The sequence below is a fragment of the Centropristis striata genome, chromosome 3, assembly GCF_030273125.1.
Source record: "Centropristis striata isolate RG_2023a ecotype Rhode Island chromosome 3, C.striata_1.0, whole genome shotgun sequence".
Lineage (NCBI taxonomy): Eukaryota > Metazoa > Chordata > Actinopteri > Perciformes > Serranidae > Centropristis > Centropristis striata.
The window spans coordinates 40,296,797-40,316,655 of record NC_081519.1 but is presented as its reverse complement, the minus strand read 5'-3'; the positions used below and the strand labels follow the sequence as shown (position 1 = coordinate 40,316,655).

The 19,859-nt window shown below is 37.6% G+C and overlaps 1 protein-coding gene across 4 annotated transcripts in view; it reads right to left on the bottom strand.

The window, feature by feature from the left end:
* The window catches only part of atp2b2 (ATPase plasma membrane Ca2+ transporting 2), a 104,650-nt gene that overhangs the window by 7,673 nt on the left and 77,118 nt on the right, over positions 1-19,859 (bottom strand). For 2 of the 4 annotated variants that reach the window (XM_059328456.1, XM_059328458.1), the window contains 10 exons: positions 14,524-14,765; positions 13,456-13,690; positions 7,576-7,755; positions 7,369-7,456; positions 7,147-7,253; positions 4,849-5,040; positions 3,712-3,925; positions 3,382-3,593; positions 2,793-2,900; positions 2,464-2,646 (listed from right to left, as the gene is read on the bottom strand). In XM_059328456.1, the coding sequence (XP_059184439.1) occupies positions 2,464-2,646; positions 2,793-2,900; positions 3,382-3,593; positions 3,712-3,925; positions 4,849-5,040; positions 7,147-7,253; positions 7,369-7,456; positions 7,576-7,755; positions 13,456-13,690; positions 14,524-14,765 (1,761 nt within the window). Of the gene's footprint in view, positions 1-134; positions 325-2,463; positions 2,647-2,792; positions 2,901-3,381; positions 3,594-3,711; positions 3,926-4,848; positions 5,041-7,146; positions 7,254-7,368; positions 7,457-7,575; positions 7,756-13,455; positions 13,691-14,523; positions 14,766-19,859 lie in introns of all 4 variants that reach the window. The other 2 variants (XM_059328460.1, XM_059328459.1) reach the window with 2 other exon arrangements.

The following is a 19,859-nucleotide window of genomic DNA, read 5'->3' as shown; positions in this document are numbered from 1 at the left end:
AGTAATTAGTTTTTAGGATAACATGCCAGATAATGTGCAGAGAAAAATTTGAAACTGAAACTTTTTTTTCATGACATGATGGCACCCCTGAAGCAAAGAGAGCAGAGAAGCAGACTGACAGAGTTCTGACTCACGGCCAGTAGTGGGAGGAGCAGTAGCAGCAGTAGTGCTTGTAGGAGAGGAAAGGGCATTGGACAAGGACACGTGACTAGGACTAGAAACATTGGTTACATCCTGGGTCTGGCTGGTGGTGGACGATTGGCGTCTCAGAGCCCCGGCCCCCTGAAAGGAGGTGCCACTCTTGAAGGTGTTGACTACGTCAATCTGTGGGAGGAGAGCGGGACAGGAGAGGACAAATGGCTGCTCAGAGTGACAGAGACCAAATGGCAACACAGGTTGACTGGCTGGTGACTTCGGTGGCAACGGGAGAACAAAGTGTCTCAATGATGACACGATGGCGGGGACAGCTAAAGGTCAGGGTGCAGGTTCCCCTCAAAAAATGGTCAATTTCACTCAAGGGGTTAGTTCGCACAAATTACAAAAATCTCATGTTGTCTTGAGATTTCTGCTCTCACCTAAATACAGCGGAGGGGAATTCATTTTCAGATATGGTGCTCACAGATTCCTTTAAAAAAAAAAACTAAAAAAACACAGGTGCTTCTGCCCAAAAAACAATGTCCCACTCTGCTTAACAAATAATTGACGGCCCTCATGAACTGTGAATTGTTTAACAACTATTTTGTACTGAGGGAGTCCTATGACACTACTGACAGTATACTGGATAGGTTTTCCAGATTAACGGGACCATTATTTCTGGAAAGATGTGTTGCTGATGAATATTTCAAGTGTAATTTTTCAATGTAATGTCTGCACCACAGAACAAAACTCCTTCACCTCCTTAGTATTTGGGTGCACAGAAACCAGACAGTAACCTAAAAACTAAACAAAACTATCTCAGGGCTCTTTCACACCTATAGCATTTTGTTCAGACCTTTGATCCCAACCAAAATTACAGGTGTGAAACCTGTAACCTAAACCTGATTTTTAGTGTGAAAGTATTTTTTGTATCTGTATACTGTATATTTAATGTATACAATAACAAAAAACATGAGCTGTCTTTTGGACTTTCAGGTGTAAAAAGACAAAATTAGTTTGCTAATTTGTGTGATCCAACCCTTTAAACGACTGGCTAATTATAAAGCATACAGATGCAGCCATTTACTTCATTCAAGGTATCTTGTTTTGTGGCATTTCCACCAATTCTTCAGCAATTAGAGAAAAACTACAGTTTAGAACAACTTTTATACAACGTTTTACTTTTGAAGCTCCGGCAATTGGTTCTGTTGATAATGATAAAATTGTACTCTCTAAATAAGTTTTGAAAATTAGGAGGGTGGGGACATGGAACAGGGCAACAGGCACAAGTGGTCAGATGACAGTTTGCCGTTTTATTTAAAAGCACTTTTTTTAAGTTAAAAGTGAAACTGAGTCAATCTACTGTAGTTGCATGTTGTTACTAATAATGTGTCATTACATTAGAAACAAATAAGTGTTCAGATCTACAGCAAGTTTAGTAGATTGAAGTTGTAATTAGTTGATCTGGAACTTGTGATGAATGTTTACAATGAACAAATTTTATATTTTGTCTTCTTTCTCTCTTCCAAATAATTCTGATGGTTTATTTAAAACCTGTTTGATCATCTGACCGCTCTTGTCTGTGGACCCATTGGACCTATTTTTATTTAATTCAGCTATTCTAGTTAAAACGAGCCATAGTCTTCCTTTTATTCTGAAATCTTGTATTTCTACTTTTTCTTTCCTCTTTATCTTTATGTTTGGCTGCCTCTGTAAGATGCTGGCCCCTGGTTAATGTCATGGGACGGCTTCACCCTGGACCATTAGTGACACATCAGTGAAATGAAATCAAATCCAACACACAAGCAAAACTTTCTTGAATATCACAGTGATAACGGTGTGCAGAGTTGGTCACAGTGAGAACAATTCAGTGACTATGTCCAGTTGTATTTAACCCCCCGAGGTGTGATCATCGATCTTCCACAGGTCCACACAGCTGATCGCCTCCGTCCAGCAAAAGAAAGCTGCATCTTCATGTACCTAAATAAACCATCTTGAGATAAAATGACTTTAAGACTATTACTGGCTAACATGAGGAACATATAAGCATATAAGCTCAGCTAATGTCTGAGGTGCTGGTCTTACTTAAAATGGATTATATGACAAAGATAGACAAAAAGTAAAACAAAGAGCCATGGTGTTTTTTTGCTGCTTAACAGACTACACAACATCTCACATTTTGATAAAGAAATGGTGACTAATGACTAATGAGAAGGACCCCATTTGAGTTTAAAATGACTATATATTGTTTCTTTTCAGACAGAATCAGCGCAGAAACATTTCTGTGAAATGAAACAACAAATTGCAAAATAGGAAATGTATCCTCACCTGAGTTTGAATGCGGTTGAGTCCTCTGAACCAGAGGATCTGTCCTCTCCTCAGCTCTCTCTCCGCGTGGTCAATCTCCTCATTGTCTTCATTTACGTCCTCCTCTGGTGACTCATCTTTCTGAGTTAACTGGCCTGCCCTCCGCAGGAAGCGCAACCTGCTATTGGGTATGCTGGCAATCACCTAACCCATAGAGAAGACAGAGCACTGGGTCAAAAGAGAAGTTGACAAGCAGAGAGCAGAGTAGAGTAGGAGAGTAAAACATGAACTAGAATAAAAGCAAGAAAACAGCAGGAAAGCAGAAAGAAACGGATGAGTTCGGATGTTACCTGTCCCCAGACAAGCTCTCCCAGCCCGAGGAAAACACACCACATCCACTTTTCCAGGTCCAGAGGTTGACAGCTGAATGGCTTCCCTCCAAACTGCACAATCACAATCTACAAAAGCAAAGCACAAGAAAATGCATCAAGAGAAAAAAAAAGAATGTACAGTACAGGCCAAAAGTTTGGACACACCTTCTCATTCAATGCGTTTCCTTTATTTTCATGACTATTTACATTGTAGATTCATCAAAACTATTAATGAACACATGTGGAATTATGTACTTAACAAAAAAGTGTGAAATAACTGAAAACATGTCTTATATTCTAGTAAGCAAAGGGTGGTTACTTTGAGGAATCTAAAATACAAGACATGTTTTCAGTTATTTCACACTTTTTTTGTTAAGTACATAATTCCATATGTGTTCATTCATAGTTTTGATGCCTTCAGTGAGAATCTACAATGTAAATAGTCATGAAAATAAAGAAAACGCATTGAATGAGAAGGTGTGTGTCCAAACTTTTGACCGGTAGTGTATATGTAATAACCAACCAAAAACAGACAAATAATAGAATCTAATATTTTGCATCTGCTTACCTGCATAGCAAAGGTGCCAAAAACAATAGTGCAGAAGATGGGGTTCCTGAAGATACCATCGAAGACGTTTCTCTCTCCGTGGATTTTGCGGGCATTTATCTCATTAAAGAGCTGCATCATGACGAAGGTGTTGAAGATGATGGTGTAGTGCTCGGATGGAGGAGAGTGAAGGGGAGCATTACGGCCGCTGTCAATGTCAAAGATCTTCTCACCTACAGGGGGATAAAAACGGGCAGTTAGTATGAAGCCATTAACTTGGAACTCAGTTTGTGTCACATCATTAAGGTGAAGAACACCCGGTGCACCGCAGAGCAAAATTATAGTCCGCACCAACAAAGAGCAGCGTGAAAATGATGATGAGCTGATAGACTCCATGTCCCAGGATGTTCTTTGTCATTGTGCTGGAGATGAGAGGCTTGTTGCGACCATATGGCTTTCTCCTCAGCAGAGACTCTGTGGGAGGCTCTGTCGCCAGGGCCAGAGATGCAAAAGTATCCATGATCAGGTTCACCCACAACATCTGCACGGCCTTCAGGGGAGAGTCCTGCAGAAATGCAAAGGAAATCACAATTAAAAACTGATGACTTAATACAACCAGGAATGGAAAGTAACTTATAACCAGGGGCTTCAGTACAGGACATCTTGTCTTTTAACAGACTGTTTAACAGCAGCACCACATAATACAGCACTGTTTGTACCACCAGGTCACTTTACTGATTTATTTATCTGCACTATCTCTGTTAGGCCTATATTAGGCCTTCTGTGTTTTTTCCAGTATCATATTTGTCATATACCACTTATACTGTACTGTCTTTATCTCTGCATTTATTAAATATAATTATTCATTGATTTTCATAGCCCTAAATGCAACAACCTATTTAACCTATTTAACATGCTAAAATATATTTTCTCCAATGTGCAATATCTGAAAAATGCAAAGTACTGTCAGGAAAACAAACAACACAATAATATACATTAATACTAATGCCAAATATCAGAAATGTATGTAAATAATGTGTATAGAATGTATGTATATTTCATATTTTTTATATTCTTATTCTTATTCTGTTCTGATATCTATGTGTCTGTATCTTGAGTTGCTGTGACAACTAAATTTCCCCACTGCGGGATAAATAAAGTCTTATCTTATCTTATCTTATCTCAGTTAAAGACATTTAGGTTGTAGGTTCCTTGTCCCAAATTGAAAATACCGGGACTGTTGTCGAAAATGCCAATGGGAAACAACATGAACACCAAAATATAATGACTGATCGGCTACTCACACTGTATGATAATACTGTACATTTCCAGGTTGAATTAATAAATGTATTAATGGGTTTATACTGAATTTGATGGAGGCCTGTTTCATCTACATGAAGCACTATGCTCTGAACAGTTTTTGAATGACAGAATAGACTGCAGTTATGCTAATATAACCCACATACACACAACGAATGAGCTCCTGACCTGTGTGATGCAGGCACCAGTGAAAGCCACAATGACGGCCACAACGTTGACAGTAAGCTGGAACTGAAGAAACTTGGAGATGCTGTCGTAGACATTTCGGCCCCACATTACTGCCTTGACGATGCTGCTGAAGTTATCATCAGTCAGAATGATATCTGACGCCTCCTTGGCCACATCTGTACCAGCAATACCCTGGAGGAGAGCAGAGAAGAGGTGCAGTCAGACAAAAACTAGGATCCATTACTTCATATCGGACTATTCCTCAACAAACACATAAAAAAATGAACTGATCTGTTTAACCCATAGGAACCCAGACCCAGTTATCCTTAAAGGATGTGTTCTGTAAGTGGACCACATAGAACACATTTCTGATGTTTAAAAAAAAAGAATACTACCCCTAAATGTCAAAGATCTGTAATGTGACATATACGTTACATTGGGCGTTTATGGTATTTATGTTTATGATATTTCTTATTTTAAAATAGAGAAAAAGACACATTTTTTGCTTACAGAGACAAAAATTTGAGTTTTTCTTTTGCATCTCCATAACATATATCAAAATTTGACTTTAATTTGTGCAGGAAATTTGGTCAGAACAAGTTAAATGCAACAAAAACAAAAACAACCTAATAACGGATTAGAATTGTTAAATGGGTTTAAACTTAACCTCATAACAAAAAATAAGCTTTTTGAAATTTTTCACATTTCTGTTTCCAGTCACAGCCATATTTTGGAGAAGTCACTTCTTGACCACCACACCAGGGTGTTGAATATACGTCATTTAGGGATTTAATGAGTTAAGGTGAAGCATAAAGCTGAAGATTCTAGAAGATTTAAAGTGTTTGTTACACGGGTGTCACCATGGGTTCTTATGGGTTAAATCAACTCTACTCTACAGCCACTGGAGAAAAAAATTGACTCTGGACACGACTCAGCTCTGTTGATGGATAATGATGATGCGGACTAATTAAGGGGTCAGTGTGTGTGTTGCTGGTTTGATGACGGGAGGCTCCATATTTATGGGAGGAGCAGGACAACCTCCCTCATATTCTCTCATGTTTTGTGACATTACGAGTGGCAGGGCACAGCACCTCATAAACAGAGCTCAGTTGTGGTGAACAGAATGCTACACGTGAGAACATGTTTGTCAGTTTGTTCTACTTAATTAAACCATGTAAGAGTGTTTCAGTTGGGTTGAAATATCAGCCTGAGGCAACAGAGTAGATGAATACACACACAAACATCAGGACAACACACTCTTACAACTTGCATCGATGATTCCAACCCCAGAGATACGATTAGGAGGTTCTTCTGCAGTTTCTAAAGGGTTTGTGGAACTGTGGATTAGCCAAGGTAATTAATAAGAACCCAATTCAACATGTGTTTGAATTATAATTTGAAATGAGGATGATCTTATGTACATTTATTGTAACATTAGCCAATTAAGTTGGGGTAGGCCATGTTATTTTGGCATTATTGTGCAAAAATTCCAAAATAACCTTTTTGCATATGGTAATGCAGTGGTCTGAGAGAAAAATAGACATTTGCACCTCCTCTTGGCCTCCTCTTTTTTTCCAGGCCAATCACAGGTTATTTCAGAGACAGGTTGTTTCTATTGGCTGTTCTACAAATGCAGATGCAACTGCACATCTCTTCGAATATTAAGAGCTTCATTCAATTGTGGAAAATCCTGCAGAAAAAAAGTTCTTATTCCACCTTTGGCAACAACTACTACACTGGAAAGCAACACAAAGGAAGATGGACTTGTCAAAAACAGAGTCTAAAAGAGCGTCTGATGATAAATGCAATAAAACACGTGCCACTAACAGCGAGCCATTTCAATCTCCCTAACAGTTTAGCATTTTAAGGCTAATGCAGCTAATTCATGGGGCTTTACAGGCCCCTAATGTTGCAAAGACAACAGGATGGTTAATCTCATAGTATTGCTGCTCTGTAACAGCATCTGGATCACAGTCACGATCAGGATGATTGAAATGAATGACTAGTCCTTGTACAGGTTACTGTATGAAGCATTGTATGAAGCACTGGAAGATGACATTTCTTTTTAATGGTTAGTAGACAAGTGTTATGTACTGCAGAGAAATTGTGTAGAATAATAAATCCACTAGGGGGAGCTCCTAATCCACACAGCCAGAGGCAAAGTGCCTGAGAAAATACCCTCAATACTGCAGAGGTGAAGAAGATATCTGCAGATGTTGACTGAGATCAATCTCAAAACAAAGCAAGCAAGGAGGAAAATGGTACAAGCAGATAAAAAGGAAAATAGAGTGTGCTCACCATGGCAAAGCCAACATCAGCTTTCTTAAGTGCAGGTCCATCGTTGGTCCCATCTCCTGTCACAGCCACCACCTGCCTCTGGTCTGCCATGGTGCTGTCAATAATGCCTGTCCAACACACAGAGCACAGACACTGAACACAGCATCCGAAATACAACGCCACCCACAATATGTGATATTGTGTGTGTGCAGTAATGGATATAAAATAGTGTAGTCAGTTCACCTTTGACGAGTGTGTGTTTGTCGGTCGGGGAAGATCTGGCCAGAACTCTGAGTTTAGGCCAAACCTTATCGATACGCTCCTGCTCCACCTGGACACACACACACACACACACACAGAAATAAAAGGACAGGTATTTGTGATTTAGGTTTAGAGAGGTATCTTCAGCCTCTCTCACTCTCTGGCTCACTCTGACAGTCGTTACTGTACCTCTCCTTTCTCATTGCGGATCCTCCTGTTGAACTCTTTGCCGTCGATGCAGATGAAGTCCTCTCCGGGGTGGATGATGCCACACTTGATGGCTATGGCCCTGGCGGTGTTTATGTTGTCTCCTGTCACCATGCGCACTGTGATGCCTGCACGCTGGCACTTCTGGATAGCATCAGGCACCTAAAGAGTGGTGAACACATCTCATAACATTAGTTTGTAGCCATGTTTGGGTCCTCCTCAGAATCAGAAACAGAAAGATCTTTATTGTAATTAACTTCAAGTACAATGGAATTGTGGATAGTTTCTCTCCATGTATCCTGATAAATATAGGTCCAATATTAACTCTCTTTTTAGCTCTATTTTACCCCAGGTGCTACACCATAATCCTAAAATATGACTAGCTGTCTGCCCATGTGATCCATTGTTATATAGTCGCTTTGTGAACATACCAGTAGCAAAAATACTTAAAAAGACGTGCAAAACAAATCTAACTCTGTTATACTTTTATGTTATGAAAACAGTTTTCTGTTGCCTTTGTGCCTTTTCGTATTAACGAGAGGCATATTATCTGAGCTCTTTTCCCTCCAGACGTTCGTCTAGTAGAATAACTGGGAGAAGTTACTGTATGGAGATTGATCTGCGGTCGAAACCAGCTGGCAAAAGCAGAGTATTAATTCAGAAACACATCATCTTCCTGACAAAGGTCAGTGTGGGCGAGCACTGCTCTCCAAACCCACACACAAACAAAAGTGTGTACATACAGAAACAGCAACTCACATCCATTTGCACATACACACAGGCCTGGGACTCGATCTTTTTCTCGCTGACACACACACACACACACACACACAAACACACACAGGCATACTGTACTTTTCACTTCACACTCGCAGAAGCTTGGGCTTATTGCACATACACATGGGAGCATGTTTGTACTCATAAACACACACACACACACCTAAGCAAAGTGCAACATGTGATGGGAGACCAAATTATTCCACCACAGCCATGTGTAAATATATTGGACATAAAATCCAGCTGCTCAAGCGTGTATATCACAAAAGATTTAACTCATTTGATGGGAGCGGATACAAAGTAAATCTATACAGTGGAGGAGGGCAGGGCTTTAATGAGTTAGAGGTTAAACAAACACAGACATGTAATTTCATCCTACTTGTTCTTTCACATTATGTAATTATAATGTATGGCTCATGGGCAGGTTTAAAGTAGGACTATACTTTTGCTCAACAGCAGCCATGTGATATACAGCAAAATATATATAGCAAACGCCATCATAAGCCATAAACCCGAATGTATAGAAGTGAGCATTGGTGTGTTTTATTGCTTTTTAATTCAACTTTTGTATTTGTAAAAGAAAATGAGTAAGCTCTACTTTCAAAAGTCACATAATCTCACTTTAAAGATCAGAAGTGCAAGAGTTTCAAAAGTACTTCAAGTTAATCGAACCGGATCAACTGCTTTAAAGTATTTCAATTTTCAGTTGATACCAGCAAAACCAATCAATATTTAGAAAAATACTTTAGAAAAATAAGCAGATATGCTTCAACTTAGATAATGACCAACAGCTAAGTGTTGAAAAAACAACAACAATGAAACCAAATTAAAACACTACATCAAGAAAATTAAATACTGACTATCATTTTTATTATCTAATTTTTCTGATGAGTAAAACGTCAAGGGTGTTGAACATATTCTGAAATTGACAACCACATAGATTACAAATGTGCACTTTTAACGTCAGTATATATATGTGTTGGGTTGATCATTTTATTAAAGTGGCAAATTTGCGCGAAAAAAGTCGAGAAGAGAAAAGAGGGAAAAAAAGCAACTTTTTTCTCCCAGATTCACCACTTTAAATCTCATAAATCTGCGCATTTTTTTCTCGTAGATTTGCCACTTTAATCTCGTAAACTTTTTTTCTCAAAATATTATTTTCGTTTGTTTTTTTTACACATTCTTGCGGTATGTAATACCAATATTCTCTACGGTTGAAATTTGGAATTTGCAAGTATTTCAATGAGTGCCCTATTAAGGGTTAAAGTGGTGAATCTGGGAGAAAAAAAGTAGTTTTTTTTCTCGTAAATCTGCGACTTTTTTCGCGTAGATTTGCCACTTTAAATCTCTTAAATCTGCAACTTTTTTTCTTGTGGATTTGCCACTTTAATCTAGTAAATTTTCAACTCTTTTCTTGAAGTTACTTAATGTTAAAAAAAACCTAGTTCTTTGCCTGATAAAGGGTTAATACAACAAAGAGCTACATTAATTCATTAGAAGTCAGTTTTGAGTAATACGATCTGACAAAATAAAGACGCTCTCTCAGTAAATATTGTGGTAAGTGGAGCAAGTTATTACACCCTGCCTTCTCTGCTCTCACCAAGTCATTGTTATCAAGATATCAAGTTCCCGTCTGCCTATCTGTCATCCCTGCTGTCTGTTTTACTCTTTATTTTTCTCCTTTGGATTCCCACTGCTCTAGTTGATTGGTCATCCGAAAGAGGAGGTGGAGAGAGGAGGAGAGGAGAAGAGTGGAAGCTTATTAAAAATACAATCGGGCCCGACAGAGGAAGAGGGTAGAAGGCTAGTGGGTGAGACTGGAAAACAAGCCTCTCGTGTCTCTAATACGGATACGGTTACACTCTCGTTTTCCTCCGTTTCTCCCCTTACCCGTCTTACTTCTCCTGTGGTCCGACATCCCTCTGACATGGATCTGATTTTGAATCTGTTTATCTTTCTCTGCTTCTATCTTTCCTTCTCCTCCTCCCGTCTCTCTCGGGGCAACCCTGGAGAACCTAGTTATTAAAAGAACATTGCATTCTGGAGGACGAAACTGGAGACTAATAAACAAACCAAAAACATGTTTACCACTCTGTGTGACCTTTTTAGCAGAGCGGAAAGTCATCTCATTTCCACTATTAGCCAGTCTTACGAAGAGACCTGGAAATATGTTAGTGGAGTGCTACAGTGCACTGCTTCTCCACACCAGTTATTGAAAATGTCAGATGTTAAGTGACTTCTGTGGTGGAATAAAAGGAAAATGCTGCAAAAGGGACAATTTTGACACCTAATGTGTGAATTAATAGATCACAGATGCTGTGGCATTTGCAGAAATCTGCATTCGTGCATGTCCAATAGGCAATATTCAGCTTTTGTTATATAGTTTGCAAAAATATACAATATGAAATAACACTGTGATACAAAAGAGGGTTTCTAGTTGGTTTGTCTAGTTGTTCCCATGGTTGTTGCAAATTCATTTTGAGACGATAGTTTCTCTTTTCCCCTTCTTTTTCTAAACCAAACTCAGCTTCAGAAGAAGAGATCGAAAAAGGCGTAGTGAGAGAAGAAGGTGAAAAGAAAGTCAAAAGAAAAGAGGGCAACTGGAGAAAGGCGAAAGTCAAACCCTACGATACGGAGAGAGGTGGAAACGAGAAAACACGGTGGGGAGAGGTTGAATGAGAGCTCTTGTTAGAGTGAGGAGGGGGATGGAAAAAAAAGATGAAAGGAGGAAGTTGAATAATGCAGTAGTCAGTTAGCTTCCTGCTTCCCTCTACCTGCACAGGAGCTGTCAAGTGAGGTCAGTTTCCTGCTGTACACAGGTATCTCTTTCCAACCGATTTTCTTTCACTTCTCCAATTATATTTCTCCTTTTGTTCAAGGAAAAATCATCACAAAAGACTTGAAATAATTCCTTGTTGTAGCAATTCTTTATATATTATAGAAATGGACAAACCGCTACAAAAAAAAACCTTTGGTAACACTTTACAATAACCATCTAAGTGATGTTTATAGATGGTTTATAAACCAATTATTATTAACCATTTACAAAATTCTATACATATTTATATATATGATATTTACTTTAAATGGTTTCAAGCAATTTCTTAAAGGTATAAGAATAATTTTGAAATCATTTACATACTTAATATGGTGTTAAAAATGTTAGAATGAGTGTAAAACTATTAATAAACTAATAATTATGTTTGTTTATGGTAAAGTAATCTATTTGGCATTTATAAATTTTAGTTCAACCGTATTACATTTTCTATTCACTATTCTAAATGGCCTACATATGGTTTATAAATGATGATTAAACATTAATAAACTATCTGTTTACCATTTATAAATGGTCTATTTACCATCTATAAATGATGGTTATTGTAAAGTGTTACCAAAACTTCCTTTACGGAGGTAATTAAGTCTCATAAAATATAGTAAAAGTATGAAATGGACATACTCAAGTAAAGGGGCAGCTCCTGTATTTAAGTTACGTGAATATGCTTGGTGACAAGGCCTTTTTTCAAGAAATTCTTAGTGTTAGAACATGTTCACACCTCAACATCGAGTACAGTATCTTACTAGCCACCTGCACAGTAATGTCCTGGCACTGTGTCTCAACCAGAAGGTGCACATTCGAAGATGTAAGGAATCAGTGTATTAAAATATCATCTATATGAGACAGGAAATTCAAGTAGCAAATGCAGCGTGCATTCTGTTTTAAATCAGGAAAATCTGATTGGCCCAGACCGAAGTGTGCATTTCATGAATCAATAATCATTTAGTGAAGCAATTGATCACATGCACACGCACACACACGAACGCACGCATGCACACTAATGATAAGCCTTTCAAATGATACATGATCCCTCTCTGTGGGATCAATGTGCAGGCTGCTACTGTCAACAGAGTCTTCCTACTTTGTTCACTCTTGTCCCCACAGCTTCACTTCTTTAGATCTGACATTATAATTTACTACAAAATACTGATTACATCAATAAATGTCTAACCATAAATAGGTGAGTTTTCTTAAGTTTGATACTATATACTACTACTTGATACTATGTTATGGAAGTGGATACAGGAGGGGAGCTGGTCTGATGTAACTGAAATCCATACAACTGTTCATGTGTTTAAATTCCTGGAGTTTTCCAGGAATGGATTAACTTTGCAAACTAAAAAGAGGCTTATTAACAAGGATCCCAGGATTTAAAATCCAGGAAAATTCAAGGAAAACTGCATTAAAGAGGCTGTTAAAGGTCCAGAATTTCATATTAAAATCTTACTTTGAACTGAGTAGTACACAGTAAACATCAAATACTTCCTATAATGACTTCTTATCCAAACTGTATATATATATACTGTATATAGTTGGGCAGTGAAGTCTTAAAATAGTAATTTAATTATTCAGCATCACACACATAGAGTTCTTTAAGAAGTTTATCTAAAGCAATTAGAAGGTTCACCTTTTAAAAGTAATTTAACGTTCTGCATGCTTCAATTTCCTCATTACAGTGGTTCCAACATTTGATTAAATAATTTTGATATTTTGCTTTCGTCCTCACTTAATATTGAACATATGAATTCCTCTCAGTGACACTCTCGTCTGTATCTATCCCTTTACCCTAAACTCTACCATTTCCTGCCACACACATTATTTATATGCTTTTGAACAGTTTGCAAAATATGTTCTATACTAATACTCAACAAATAAGATTTTCTTCAGGCCGTCTGACATACAGGATGTAATTCACTTCAATGTGTATTATTTCTTGGTTGTCTCTCAGATATTACTGAACTGTATGTTGAGAAGTATGAAAACTGTGAGCTCAGTTTAGATGGTGAATACAGTTGGATGTCAGAGGATAGATGGTTGATGTATAGTACTTATTAATTCCTGGGGCAGCATGCACAAGTAGCACAGTAGAGCACTTGAAATCTTTAAAATATTGAAAAGAATAAAGTGTTGAAAGGACAGAGGAGATCTCATAAATCTGTAAAACCTCAAGGTAAAAGTTAGGGCACACCAGTGTGCATGTACAGCCCACTGCTTTCATAATGTCACATATATATGTCACACTCTCCTACCTCTGGCCTGACTGGGTCCTCTATCCCAACCACACAGATGGCCGTCAGCTCATTGAGGATGTTGTTCTCTTCGTCCCAGGAGGGCTCGGGGTCACTGGGGAAGTCACGGTACGCCACGCAGATGGTCCTCAGGCCATCACAGGCCATGGGCTCGATCACCTTCTTCACCATCTCATCTTTGTCCCGTGGACGGAAAACCCTGGACTCACCCACCTCGTTCAGAATGAAGCTGCATCTGTGATCAAAGGTGGAGCGTTGGGATGATGGTATTTGGAATTTTGTAATTGTAATTTATGTCAAAATATAACATGGAAACCCCAAAATACTGTAGACGAACCCTTGCCTATGCACCTACTTCTCACAAAATGATCACCATCAGTGAGGACAATTTAGGAAATACACTAATTAGTGAGCAACCAATACGGGTTTTTCAATCGTCACTGCTGATATTTAGGTAGAAAATGAAGCCAAAACATCATGATTACCCCCTTGTGGCCGGCTGTTGGTTTAAGAAACGATTTGATTTGATATGCAGCAGAGTTTTCTATTAGCGAAGCACATGTTTTAACCTCAATATCACATTCAGTCCTGTTCATTTCATTGTTAGAACCGTGATCAAGATTAATATTCATTTAATTGTGCTGCCCTGGTATAAAACCCTGCATACGATGTTGAATTAAGCAGTTTGTAGCTGTATCTGTATGTTAAATGGGTTAAGTCCTCAATGTTTATTACAACTGAATGTTTCATTTTAATGTAAGTTTTTTTCAAATGAGAATTCTCCCCTCTTCCTTCAGAGGCGGCAGTAAGCTTTATATCCGTTATTCACTTGTTACGGTTCGGTTATTGTAATGTTCTGTAAGTTTCTAGTGGAATCTCAGCCCACTCTCACTGCCTGAAGAATAATCAATAAGTTATACCCTTCAGTACATTAAGTCCTCAAAATAGATTAAATGTACACTTGGTTAAAAAAGAAAAAAAGAGAGAAAAATCAGCACTTGAGTTCATCATATTACTGTACAACAAGGTTATGTGCTACTACTGTATCTAATTTAAAACCAGACTCACTTTTTGAGGACGATCTCAGACGCTCCTTTGCTGTACATGCGGAAGCTCCCATCCGACAGTTTGACCACAGTGCTCATGGACTTCCTGACAGAGTTGAAGGTGTAGACTTTGTAAAGCTTCTCCTCTGGGATCTGGTTTCTTATTGGCTGGTAATCGCGCTTCAAGTCCAAGACCAATCCCAGCAGGCCGCACTCTGTCTTGTTGCCCACTTGCTTCGGCAGGCCGCCTTCCTTATCTGGGGGCTGGAGAGGGGGAGAAGAAGAAGAAATTTTCGGATGTTCAATTTTATTTTAGGCCAAATATTTGCTGCAGTACAGTGATATATGTGCTTCTTTTCTACCTGTGGCTGTTTTCTCTTAACCTCTCATGATGGGATTAGATGATTAAAAGATATGGTAACACTTTACAATAACCATCATTTATAGATGGTAAACAGATAGTTTATTAATGTTTAATCATCATTTATAAACCGTATATAGGCCATTTAGAACGGTAAATAGAAAATGTATTAATGTTGACTATAATTTATTTTTTTAATAGATAGTATATTAATGTAAATTGATAGTTACTTTACCATAAACAAACAATTACATTATAATTATTAGTTGATTAATAGTTTTGCACTCATTATAACATTTTTAACACCATATTAAGTATGTAAATGATTTCAAAATGATTCTTATACCTTTAAGAAATTGTTTGAAAACATTTAAAGATTAAATATATATAGAATTTTGTAAATGGTTAATAATTGGTTTATAAACCATCTATAAACATCACTTAGATGGTTATTGTAAAGTGTTACCAAAGATATTTTATGATTGCTTTACCCCTAATTGTATATACTTTCATGCATATTTGATATAATAAATGGATAGTTGTGTTTTCTGATATAGCAAAAAGAAGAAAAATATTGGTACTGAGACTCTAAAGTCTTCAGTTGAATACACTGTTTGTTCTGTGATCCATTCAATCAGTAAGATTCTCTTTTCTTCAGCGCAGTGCGACCAATGTAAGGCTTGAAATAGCTGGTGGTGGTAATTAACTAGCTAGCAGGTGAAAGGGTTGCTCTGTGTGGGAGGGTGGGAGATGAGATAGATGGAATCAAATTTGGATGTTCTTATTTCAGGCATACGGCCCAACCCTTCGCAATCTGTAATTGTACATTTGGATCCGTGTTTTTCTCCGCTTCAGTAAACATCTCAGTATCCACATTTCTACATGACTACATGGACTGTGTGTGAACTACAACACAGCAGCTGGTGACATGCATTTTGCATTATTTTTAAACATAAAATGTGAAAAAAAATGGTTTGGATTTGATTGTTAGATTAAATATATTGCCAGTTTACATGCAGATTATTATTTTTATTCAGCAATCAATAATCAGTTTATAAAATAGCATGCTATCACATATCCCAGAGCCCAAAGAGACATCCTTTGATTACTTGTTACCGTGATACTAAAAAAATGAGCAGATTTTCTTTCTTTTTTTAAAGCTGGAACCACAGAATATTTGTCATTTTTGATTAAAAAACAATCTCTCTGTCGTCAAAAGTATTGCTGATGATCAATAAATGTGTTTTCACTGATAAACAGGGAAATATTATACAGTTTGTGATGTCAGAGGAGCAATTGCTCTCCCTCTATAAGCTAAAGTGTGTTCATTATCAGCCATCAGTGGAGCTTCTCACTGTGTGTGTGAATATCTATTCAGATCTCAGCACGTGGCTGTTCAGGTGCTACAGTATATACGTATGTGTTTAATTTGCATACACACTCACTGTATGTAAAAGTGGGTGCGTGTGGTCAGCTTGTGGAAGACTAAGCGTTCCCATGGTAACACTGGGCAAAGCATACTTGGAAGGAGAGACTTGGGAAAAGAGAGGGTGCTCTCTCTCTCTCTCTCTCTCTCTGCCACTTGGGGATTCTTACTCTTTGGCTCTGATTCTCTGACAGGATTTTCACTCATCTCACTTCACACATGTCCTCAAATCTTTCTGTGTCTCCCTTCTCATCTTCTCATCTTTTCCCAGTCCTTATTTATTAGTATTTCCCGCGCTCCAATCCATTTGTACACTCACTCTAATTTGTCAAATCACACAGAAATGCAAGCAATAAGGCATATATAATGTGACAGTGACTCTCTCTCTAAATGTTTTCTATTTCAGCACTGTGATAAGACAAATCTCATTATCGTCCATATTCTACACTCCCTCTCTCTCTCTCTCACACACACACACACACACACACACACACTTAACACTAGTGACACTGATGCTCATAAGTCCAGACACATATGAGAGTGTGCAGTCCTCACTGTCATTATTCATAACATGCGTCTTCACATAATCACACGCTCTTAAGCTGATATTCATTTTTATTTCATGACAGACGTGGAGATAAAAAGATGTTCGACTTCACTCTTCAGAAAAGCTATTCAATGAAAATGAGGCTGCAACTAGTAATTATAATCACTATTGATCAACCTGCTGATTATATTCTTAATTAACTGAATACTTGTTTGCTTAGAAAATGTGAGAATACAATGAAAAATGTCCTGTATAACCTAGGGGTGGCCATGATATTGATTAAACCATATCATGACGTTAGACAAGATATCGTTTTTAGATGTTAGTCATATCGTAACATGGCATAGGTGTTGTCTTTCTTCTGGTTCTGAAAACTGCATTACAGTAAAGTAGTTTTCTGAACTTTCCAGACTGTTTTTGACTATTATTATTCAAGCTATTATTTGCCTTTGACACTTAGTCATTATATCCACATTACTAATGATTATTTATCAAAAATGTTGTGTAAATAATTTGTGAAAGCGCCAATCGCCAACCCTACAACTCCACAATGTTGCAACGATATCAAGGTATTTGGTCTTATTGGTACAGAACTAAGGCTGAGTCTGACCCAGGACTCTTTCCTACATGTCTTTCCCTTTTCTCTCTGTCACTATCAAAATAAAGCTTAAAAAAGCAACAAAAAAAAGTGATATTTGATTTTTTTCCATATCGCCCAGCCTAAGAATACTTTAAAGCAGAGCTCAAGGTTGCATCTTCAAATACCTTATTTTATCCAAACATCACATCTAAGACACAAGGATATTCCTTTTACCATCACATATGCAATTACAAGAAGCAAATCCTCACTGTTGAGGAGCTGGAACCAGATGCACAAAGCACTTTACAATAAGGAAACATGACATGTCATAAATGGATATAAAATGAACATAAAAACAGGGTTATAATTGTTTCAGCTCTAAAAATATCAGCACAACTCGGGCACCGTGAATCAGATTAGTTGTATAACTAAACAATAGCAAGTAATAGTTATGTTGTGTTGTATTGTATATGTTGTTGATAATCAGTATTGTAGAGAAGTGTCCTGTTTGTTCATAGTTTGTTCACTATTAGCTGGCACAGAGCAGAAACCTTGTGTCCCTGGGGTCTCGCTATATAGGACCTTCAGTACACTTGACACCTACACTCATAGCTAAAGAACGGCATGGGTACACTCTCTTTAAAACACACACACACACACACACACCTTCAGGGACGCACACAACAACACAGCATGCCAAAAGCACACTGAACATAATGCATCTGACTTGCGGCTAAGCAGACACCTTCAGTCTGCGCTATTTGCCCCAAAATAGACTGACTGCAGGCTTTCTGTTCTATTTCTCAACAAGCCTCTAACCAAGATTAGATTTAAAAGGATAGCTTGTCGACTTTTCGACTTCTTGAATTTAACTCTCTTGTTGTTTTCTTCACTCAGCACTCAGCCGAAAATGTGTTGAGAAAGATTCTGTATCGACAGTGTAGTTAATCACATTAATGGCTTGCTGGAATCGGTGGCCTCGCACTCTCTCCGTCTAATGGACGCTCTTGCCCACCTGCTAACGAGGTTTTGATAGAGAATGCTAATAATGTGTTAATGTGCCTGACAAAGGGTAAAATATCTTTCCATGCAGTGAAAAGGACAATATTAACAAACTGCAATCCATAATCTGAACCGGGTCTCTAAGGAAGGATTGTACTCTATGCTGTAAAACCCTTTGAGGCAAATTTGTTATTTATATAATTTAAAATTGACGTAAGTTGGTTAAGGTAAAAATTGTCATGGTTTCACTTTTCTGTGTGTTTTGTACTTTTAGTTTCAACAAGTCAAACATTAAATCAAATACAATATAATGACTCAAAGAAAGAGGTGAACATGTGTCTGAATATTGCACACATCTTTAAAAGCTCAATTCATCTGTCTAGTGAATGATGTATCAGCTTTCAATGTTTGCTTTAGCAGCTCAATATTTGAAAACCACAATTTCTTGTGAAACAATGAATATTGATTCATTCAGGCTCAGACATACTTTACATGCAGCTGCTTTGAGCCAGGGTTTCCAGCAGCGAGAGGGTTAGAGGGAAAAGTCATCTAAAATCTCATTAATCATTAAAACTCAATCAGAGTACTGGACCATGTTCACCTAGTAATTGGACATATCTGGTTAATGTTCAGCTGTGTGTCTCACAGACACAGACAAGAGTATAAATACTTTATACTGAGTTTGTGGTAAATAACAGAATTAATGCCTTTTCCTAATGACCAATGATTACATCAGGAAGACACTGCCTGTCATTGGCTAATGAGGGACTGGAACAAATGGTGTCATCTGCACTGTCTGCTGAGTGTTTGGGAGAAGAGGCTCCCAGCAACAGAGAGACATCACACTAAATGACCGGCTGAAACCCATACAGGATGCATCAGAGTTTTATTTCATTATTTATACGTACGGCTTGAGTAAATAAAGGGGTGTTTGCTTTATAAAACATATTAAAATGATGCTAGGCATTGTTTTGCATTGTCTTTGCAGATATTTTTCAAACAGTTATTCAGTAGATTGTGGATCTACTGAATAAAGAAAGAGAAAAAAAAAGAACTTAAGTGCCAAACAAATGTATCTAAACAATAAATTAATAAATAAATAATGATAATAATAATAATAATAATAATACATATTTATTTGACATTAAGTGGCTATATATAGAGATACAATTTCTTATTTTTGAAGTGTTGAGTATCAGGGGATAGGCCTAGATAAGTATTTTATACTTCAGCCTACTCCCTTTTTTTTTTCGAACCAAAATGATATAAGGAAATGCATATTGAATATTAAGTTAACTGGTTTTTATTTCTATCTTATTACTTAAACGGGGCAGATGCATGTATATGTATAGGGCTTTATATACTGTATGTGTGTAAATGTTTATATGTTCATGTACATCTGTTTAATGGTGTCTATGTGAGTATGTGTATGAATATGTATA